This window comes from Rhinichthys klamathensis, unplaced genomic scaffold (assembly GCF_029890125.1).
Source record: "Rhinichthys klamathensis goyatoka isolate OS25496 unplaced genomic scaffold, OSU_Roscu_1.1 h1tg000906l_1, whole genome shotgun sequence".
NCBI lineage: Eukaryota > Metazoa > Chordata > Actinopteri > Cypriniformes > Leuciscidae > Rhinichthys > Rhinichthys klamathensis.
In genome coordinates this window covers 17,501-27,500 of record NW_026607252.1, presented here as the reverse complement: position 1 = coordinate 27,500, position 10,000 = coordinate 17,501, and the positions used below count along the sequence as shown (strand labels likewise).

Genomic DNA, 10,000 nt, shown 5'->3' with positions numbered 1-10,000 from the left:
TAGTGTAACTGGAGTGTGGAGTGTAACTGGAGTGTAGTGTAACTGGAGTGTGGAGTGTAACTGGAGTGTGGAGTGTAACTGGAGTGTAGTGTAACTGGAGTGTGGAGTGTAACTGGAGTGTGGAGTGTAGTGTAACTGGAGTGTGGAGTGTAGTGTAACTGGAGTGTAGTGTAACTGGAGTGTAGTGTAACTGGAGTGTAGTGTAAAAACTGGAGTGTAGTGTAACTGGAGTGTAGTGTAACTGGAGTGTGGAGTGTAACTGGAGTGTAGTGTAACTGGAGTGTAGTGTAACTGGAGTGTAGTGTAACTGGAGTGTAGTGTAACTGGAGTGTAGTGTAACTGGAGTGTAGTGTAACTGGAGTGTGGAGTGTAACTGGAGTGTAGTGTAACTGGAGTGTAGTGTAACTGGAGTGTGGAGTGTAACTGGAGTGTGGAGTGTAACTGGAGTGTAGTGTAACTGGAGTGTGGAGTGTAACTGGAGTGTGGAGTGTAACTGGAGTGTAGTGTAACTGGAGTGTGGAGTGTAACTGGAGTGTGGAGTGTAGTGTAACTGGAGTGTGGAGTGTAGTGTAACTGGAGTGTAGTGTAACTGGAGTGTAGTGTAACTGGAGTGTAGTGTAAAAACTGGAGTGTAGTGTAACTGGAGTGTGGAGTGTAACTGGAGTGTGGAGTGTAACTGGAGTGTAGTGTAACTGGAGTGTGGAGTGTAACTGGAGTGTAGTGTAACTGGAGTGTAGTGTAACTGGAGTGTAGTGTAACTGGAGTGTAGTGTAACTGGAGTGTAGTGTAACTGGAGTGTAGTGTAACTGGAGTGTGGAGTGTAGTGTAACTGGAGTGTGGAGTGTAAAAACTGGAGTGTAGTGTAACTGGAGTGTGGAGTGTAGTGTAACTGGAGTGTGGAGTGTAGTGTAACTGGAGTGTGGAGTGTAGTGTAACTGGAGTGTGGAGTGTAGTGTAACTGGAGTGTAGTGTAACTGGAGTGTAGTGTAACTGGAGTGTAGTGTAACTGGAGTGTAGTGTAACTGGAGTGTAGTGTAACTGGAGTGTAGTGTAACTGGAGTGTAGTGTAACTGGAGTGTAGTGTAACCGGAGTGTAGTGTAACTGAAGCATCTCAGTCACTGGTCTCTGCTGGGGAAGGAACAGTAGTTGCTGGTTTCTCACGGCTTCTGCTGGTGGACCTGCTCTAGATGTTGGTCAGATTATCCTGGATCTCCAACTGGTTTGAACTGGTTTCTCCGTCTGGGAGTTTTGTGTGATTCTCTGTATTAATGAGACGGAAGAGTGCGTCTCACTGTGATTTACTGCAGTGAGAGTTCGGTACAGTGTGACTTGTGTGTTTCTCTCGTTTAGAAAGCACTTCCTCTGGTTTGACTCATTCTGCTCTCAGTATTGTTCACCATTTTTGACCTGGCTGGTGGGAAACAAAAAAATCTCCTGTGATTATTTACTGAAATCTCTCAAACGTCCTGTTTGGATGTTTACTCCACATATTTGTCAAGGAACAAATAACCTGCTTACCGACTGATTGAGATCTAGTGTTTGTGCGTCGTCTCAGTGTTTGTGTGCTTTACTGACTAAATATATGTATGAAAAGCATCTTTAGAAACAGCGAGGAAGAGGAAGTGGCCTGGCTGTGGACGGTGGCACTGTGAGGTGAAGCCGGCCCGGCGTTCCCAAGCTCCCATCACATCCGGTCCTGACTCTGATAAGAGACTCGGAAAACTTCTCAGGACTCCAGTGGACGTTTTTCCCAGAGGATCATGAGTTGCTGTTGTAGTTGTTCTTGTTTTTTTGCGGATCCTGCAATGGGACGTCCGCAGGTGCAGTGGCATTATCCCAGCATCCGTGACTTTTATAGTCGTTCTTTCATTTTTCTTCACAGAATTGTGGGAACTGTGTGGAATTATGACATAAGATCTCATTTACATGTACAAACATACTCTTCTAGTGGCCAACGGATTGGTTTGGAAATACTGATCTGTTCTGTAACACAATGAGCTTAAATGTCATTTTCCAAATATTGAGCACACAGACGAAGCAGCAAATGCACATTTCTGGCATTAATGATGCTCCTGAAGATAGATTATAATATTACTGATACCTCTGATATTACAGACCGTCTGTTTATTGTTCATGTATATTTCTTTAGTGGTGAGTCATTCTTTGCAGGTGCGATAATCATATTTCTTGCTTTGAAAGTGTCATAGAGTTTCTTTTTTATTTTACTCGTCTTTTCCGTGACTGACTTATTTCTTATACATTTTATTGATTATTTTATGTATTTAAAAACGTATTATTTTTACTCATCTTTTCTGTGACCACTTGACTGAATTATATTTTATATAATATTATTCATTTTTATTTTTTAATAGTTTATTTTTCCTTTTACTCATCTTTTCTGTGAGCACTTGACTGAATTATATTTTATATAATATTATTCATTTTTATTTTTTAATAGTTTATTTTTCCTTTTACTCATCTTTTCTGTGAGCACTTGACTGAATTATTGATTATTTTATTTATTTATTAAGAACTTCTTCTTTTTACTCATCTTTTTCTTTTCCTTTTTCCTTCCTTCCTTTTATTTTTTAATGCATCTCTACACTTCTAAATGTAAGTTAACGTTCCAAAAGAAACTGTATTTCCTACAGTATATGAAATAAATTTTCATTAAAAAAAAAAAAAACTTTAGTTTTTACATAGAAAAGAACATCTTTTGTCAACTACATCAGTTGAATAAGTTAATTTATATAAATTCTTAATCGGTTTGCTACCAATAAAATTAAATCAACATTAACTCATGCAATAATATGTATATCTAACTAACTAGGCATATAATAGAATATTAATAACTCAGATGATTCAAGTAAAAAACAGAGACATTTATTTATTTTTTGCCCTTCTGTTTGCATGAACTTCTCAGGTTTTCCTGATGAGTGTCTAGATCAGCACTGATAGGCCAGTCTTCTGCTGATCCGGGAACAATGAAGGGGTGTTTTTATTGGTTAGATGGGCGTTTGTCAGGCTTTTAGAGGATTATTAACCACATAACGATTTCCACAGCGGCCTTATTAATGATTCGAGTCATGTGAGTCTGTGTGTGTGAGTTATTTGAATAGCATTTAAAGCCTGTTACTCTTACAAGCAATCTGCTTTATAGTCTGATCTTATTTTCTTATTGAATCTGGTCATAAGATCATAATTTTGATTTTGAGCCGTCCCGACCTAAAATTTCAACCCCAAAACCTGGTCAAAGAGGTCAGACACTCAATCTGTGCCATAAAATATGAGCTACCATAAAGATACAAACACTCAAGTTTATTTTATAAATGACTGTCAACCCAAACATGCATCACATTACGTTTATTAGTGTGTTTTTGTTAAATCTGTGTAATCCAAGTGGATTGAAATATATTATATGCAATCCAAATACATAAATCATTCGAGTGGAGATGCTTGATATGTTGGTGAGGATGTTGAATATTGGATAATGTTACAGTAAGTACATAGTCAAATCAAGACACACTGTGCCAGAAAATATGAGTTACCATATACATAAATGAAACTTGAGTGTTTTTATCTTTGACTGTCAAACATGAAATCGCATTAAATTTATTTGTATGTTATGTTAAATCTGTGTAATCCAAATGGATGGAAATTTTATATGCAATTCAGAGATGCTTGATATGTTGGTGAGGATGTTGAATATTGGATAATGTTAGCAAGAGCATTAGTATTATCAGCATCGATCTGGTTAGATTGAATATTAGGGGGTTTTTACATTGTAAAGTGGGTTTTAATGGTTTATAATGGGTCTTGTATCTGTTTTCTGAAAGCAATATGAATAATTATAATAATATGCAACACAAAACTGCAAGATATTTGTGAGCCCTGGGCTGCGTGCACAGGAAGTGACATCATATGTCCAAGTCAAAATGTATTCCTATAGCACATTTAAAAGCAAGTGCTGAACACTTATACACAACACAATGAACACAATAACACATTGAGCATATGAAACGAAAGCATACAGCATACGAAATATAAACACATTAAACAAAACAAAAAATCAAATAAACAAAACACACACCACTAACTAATCTAATCTAACCAAAAGCCAGAGAGAACAAATAAGATTTAAGAGCCGATTTAAAACTGGCTAGTTTAGTAGACGTTCAAGGACAGACTGTCAAGGGAAGGCTCGACCACCCTTAGTTTCACAGCAAAAACACGGGACCGTAAAGAGAAGCTGATCATGTGTGGTGGTGATTGCCCTCAGGTCTTCCGGAGCAGTACTACAGCCTGACGTGGTTCCTGAGCCCCATCCTGGGCCTGATCTTCACTCCTCTGATCGGCTCGGCCAGCGACCGCTGTACCCTGCGCTGGGGGCGCCGAAGACCCTTCATCCTGGCCCTGTGTGTGGGCGTCCTGCTGGGCGTCGCGCTCTTCCTCAACGGCTCGCTCATAGGTGAGCAGAAACGGTCACCGTGATTTTGCCAAGTAAGACATGGTCCTGGATCAACATTCCTGTCCCAAAATGTAGTCCTTACCCAATCCCTACCCCTAAACCTAACCCTACCCATAACATTTCCCTGAAATCAGAGGGTAATGAAAGGTGAATAACACTGATGTTTAAGTACTTCACTCTGGTTCTAAGCCTAAACTTGACATAAACTGTAAACTTGTCCCTCAAATCTGATTGGTTGATTGGAAAGTTGATCCAGGATCAGCAAAGATGTTGATCCAGGAACATGTGGTACTACAGGTACACCATATATTGTTCCAACTTCGATGAAAATGATTGGACTGAAAGACTATCCTACACTGTAAAAAAATAATTGTTGGTTTAACTTAAAAAAAGTAAGTTTTCCTGGTTGCCTTAAAGGGGTCATATAATGGTACATGCACTTTTACAAGTTGATTGTACTGAAATGTGTGTTGGCAGTGCCTGTACACAACCATCATATAATGATAAAAATCCATCCAGTGTTTTTGTTTTAATCTCCTTATATGTTTTCCCCTGCCTCAAATCAAGCCGTTCGTTTTTGTGACGTCACACGGTCGGACGCCCCTCCCACGATTGTTGATTGACGGGAGCGTTTCAACACAGACCCGCCCTCGCACATGAGGTAGCTGTCAATCATAGTCTGCGCGGCGCGGACCGGCGCGGTCATTGTTGATATGCTGGAGCACTGTCTATGAGCAGAATGGCGTCTAAGCGATTGTGGTGTTCTGTTCTTGGGTGTAATAACGAACACAGTCATTTTAATGTTCCTAAATCCGAACCGCTGAAGACGCAGTGGCTGAGTTTGTTTTCGAAGGGAATATTCCACACGAGCAACGTCAATGCGTTCATGTTTGCGCGAATCATTTCACACACCAGACTGCTTTATAAACGAGGGTCAGTATAAAGCTGGATTTGCTAAGCTGCTGCTCATGAAAAATGGATCGGTAGCTGCTACCAGATATTCGTGTTCCTGCTGAACCTCCAGAAGAACGGAAGTGAGTGAAACGTTTTATTAAACTTTATATTAATATATTAATCTTTGCAAATCGCTAGCTGCACGCTTCACAATGAATGCGTCTAAGGTTTACACTCAGGGTACATTACGGCATGTTTTCTATGTATGACGTTCTCAATATAATTCATAATTCCACGTTTATACTGAACAACGCGTTATGGTTATTGTGTTACAAACGGTGTATGCACAGAACAGAGGGGCGGAGTCAGCAAAGCTCATGATCATTTAAAGGCATATGCACTGAAACGGCGTGCTGAAAACAGAGCTGTTTTTGACCAGGTAAAATAAGTGTTTTCTTACAATACTAATGAGAATTTTTAATTAAAGTATATTACAAACTTTTAATTTAGACCCTAAAGAATCATATTAGCTTGTACAAAAATGGCATTATATGACCCCTTTAACATTTTGAGTTCATTGAAATAAAAAATTTGAGTTAATACAAAGAAGGAGATTCGTTTAATCAACAGAATCTCAAAATATTACGTTATCTGAACCACATTAATTATGATTTGACAAAAGAAAAAAAGTTGAGATAACAAATCCTGAAATTATTTTTGGTAACACTTTATTTTACAGTGTCATTGTTACATATGTCAGTCCCTCCAGAAAAACGTGATTATGCGATCGCATGATTTAGTGCATAATCACTGATTTGAAATGCGGACATGCGGACTTTGGCTGATTAAAATATGCGGGGCTTGCATGATTTCATAATCCTCGCATTTTCGTTGCAAAAAAGTCACATATATCTTAGCAGAAAGTTGAAAAATGTTGCGTTTGCTTCACGTTGCCATGAGAACGTTATGAAGTGACGTAATTACGCGACGTGAACATCATCAAAAAGCTGTAAAACAGGAGCACACTTTATTTTTTTATATTTTGTTTATTCATTTTTACAGTACTTTTTCTGGAAGGACTGATATGTTACATGTAGTTACTATAGTAATAACTATAAATTATGCATAATTACATGCAACTAACCCTAAACCAAATCAAACCCTAATCCTAACCCTTTAGTAAGTACATGTAGGTACTTAATATTACTCAGTACTTAAATGTATAATTACAGTGTAACAACGGCACCTTAAAATAAAGTGTAACCTTATTTTTTTACAGTGTAGTATTCAGACTCCGTATGAGCAATGCATGTTAAATGAGGCTAAAAGGATTTTAAGTGACCCATCTCATGTACTTTACCCCTCTTATGAACTCTTATCATCTGGAAGAAAGTACAGAACTTGTACCTAACTAGAACGGGTTTAAAACTCATTTGTACCGGTATCAATGAGATTGTTGAACATAAATTAGTGACGTCTACTTATTTTTATGTGATATGAATGAATGTTTTCTGTAATTTTTTAACGTATCAAGTTTTGTTTGGGTGAAATGCTGGCTATTGAGTCCATTGCAAATTTCCCTATCAGGGACAATACAAGTATAATTCAAACTTCAGCATCAAATCAAAATGATGTTTGCATTCTTAACACATGTTGTACATACTTGGCCTTAAAGGATCATGAAACCCCAAAACACATCTTTTTGAGATGTGAACAGATATCACTGAAAACACTAAAAGCACTCATAAATGCTATCAATAAGTGGCTATTTTTGCGTTGAAAAGCAAAGTCGAGGCAACGGCACGAAATGTGAGACAGAAGCGTGCCTTCGCAGTGTGTGATTGGCTGCAGACATGATTCTACGTCAGCTGACCCTCGAGTTAATCTCGGAAGAGCTCGTCCAATCCCATCACTGCGCTGTATCACGCATGCGATCGCATTACAGGAGAATTTAAACGAGCAGTTTCTGTGCAGAGCGCAGAATGACTTCATCAACGCTCGCAACGCGGGTAATAACGTTCACATACGGACTTTTTACACACATATTTGATATCCTCTAGTGCTCTTCTTCAAATAAAATATATGTGCAATTAAGAAACTAATACAGCTGTATCATGAACGCGACGACGATATGATATATATAAACTGTATATCATTTGTTCAGAGACTGTAATGCTCGTAAATGTAATGAAAATATAATTATTAGACCTTTTAAATGTTCTACCGCGTTTCTCCCTCGTTTTGGCAGTTTGTTATTAGATTTTTAACCCTCAACTCAGTTTTTTTCTCTTCAAGGGTCAAATTTTAATATTCGTGTGTCGTATAATGAGTGTGTTGCAGGTGTATTATTGGTTGTTGTCTCCCCTTTTCCCACCCTCTACACTCCCTCTTTTCCACAGCTTTACACGCCCATTTTTTTAGACTTTTTCCAACTCTGAGGTGTGCACGACCAGTGCTGAAACAGGGGTTTCATGACACTCTAACACTGAATGCACTTTTGTTTTTTTAAAGACATGTAATACCTTGTTTTTGTACAATATTCTCTTGACTATCTGTCAGTATGTGTGTGTGTGTGTGTGTCAGCATGAACTCCGTCGGTCTCTATGACATGGGAAAGGACTAGGAACCAGTTCACAGGGAACTGTTTCCTGTTGTGCCCCTTTTTACCTTTCATTGCCAATCTGGAAGAACTTCCTGTCTCCACTGTTGCTGCGCGCCGACTGCATTGTCAGGAGGAAAGCGTAACACTCACTCTACCGCTGATATAACAGAGCTACGAGTCCAGTTAGCTTCCGCAGTCCATAGAATAGATGTTTTTACAATTTCAACTATGTATAAAATAATACTAGAAAGAAATTAACATTATTTCAATGTATTTTATTTAATTATTTGATTTTTAATTGTATTTTATTATTATTTTATTTTATTATTTTATTTATTTTTGTTGTATTATTATTATTATTATTTTCATTATTTCATTTCATCATTTCATTTAATTTGTATATATTTATATATATATATATATATATATATATATATATATATATAACAAAAATAAATAAAATAATAAAATTAAATAAAATTAAATAATAATAAAATTAAATAAAATTAAATAATAAAATAAAATAATTAAAAAAAAAAAATTTTTATTTCATTTAATTTGTATATATATATATATATATATATAACAAAAATAAATAAAATAATAAAATTAATTAAAATTAAATAATATTAAAATTAAATAAAAAATTAAATAATCAAATAAAATAATTTAAAAAATGTCATTATTTCATTTCATTTCATTTGTATATATATATATATATATAACAAAAATAAATAAAATAATTAAATTAAATAAAAAATTAAATAATCAAATAAAATAATTTAAAAAATGTCATTATTTCATTTCATTTCATTTGTATATATATATATATATATATATACACTACCGTTCAAAAGTTTGGTGTCAGTGAGAATTTTATTTTTATTTTTTGGAGGAAAGAAATCAATACTTTTATTTATCAAGGACAGTAAAGACATTTATAATGTTACAAAAGATTCTATTTCAAACAAATGCTGTTCTTTTGAACTTCCTATTCATCAAAGAATCAAAAAAAAAAAAAAAAAACTGTACAACTGACAGACCAACAACTGTTTCAACATTGATAATAATAATAAATGTTTCTTGAGCATCAAATCCTCATATTATACTGATTTGTGAAGGATCATTTGACACTGAAGACACTGACACTGGTGATGCTGAAAATTCAGCTTTGATCACAGGAATAAATTACACTTTACTATATATTCACACAGAAAACAGCTGATTTACACTGGAATAATATTTAATACTATAACTGATTTTTGTTGTATTTTTAATTAAATAAGCGCAGCCATGGTTAGCAGAAGAGAATTATTTTAAAAGTATTTAAAATCGTACCGACCCAAAACTTTTGAACGGTAGTGTATATATAACAAAAATAAATAAAATAATAAAATTAAATAATAATAAAATTAAATTAAAAAATTAAATAATAAAATTAAATAATTTTAAAAAATGTCTATTTCATTTCATTTAATTTGTATATATATATATATATATATATATATATATATATATATCAAAAATAAATAAAATAATAAAATTAATTAAAATTAAATAATAATAAAATTAAATAAATTAAATAATCAAATAAAAAAATAAAAAAAAATCATTATTTCATTTCATTTAATTTGTATATATATATATATATATATATATATATATATCAAAAATAAATAAAATAATACAGTTAAATAAAATTAAATAATAATCAAATTAAATAAAAAAATAAATAATAAAATTAAATAAATAAAATGTTTTTATTATTATTTCATTTCATCATTTCATTTCATTTGTGCACCATAGATGCTAATATGTTGCTAAGTGGTTTCTATGGAGTTTTTAGTGCATTTCCAGCCGTTGCTAGGGTGTTCTGGGTGGTTTCTAGGTGATTCTCTACTACTGGCCCAAATCAAAAGTCCACCCCAAGTATCTATCAGGTCCCTTCTTCAATGTCAGTCTGTGGATTTCTTTTTATAATCCAAAATTGAGCAGAGCACGTCTCTCCGCAATGAAGAATCATTCGTGAATAAAG

The 10,000-nt window shown here is 34.8% G+C and overlaps 1 protein-coding gene across 1 annotated transcript in view; it reads left to right on the top strand.

Moving 5' to 3' along the window:
• LOC130078543 (solute carrier family 45 member 4) overlaps nt 1-10,000 on the top strand; it is a 62,744-nt gene that overhangs the window by 40,149 nt on the left and 12,595 nt on the right. Inside the window, 1 exon segment of the mRNA XM_056244081.1 lies at nt 4,281-4,469. Within this exon segment, the coding sequence (XP_056100056.1) occupies nt 4,281-4,469 (189 nt within the window).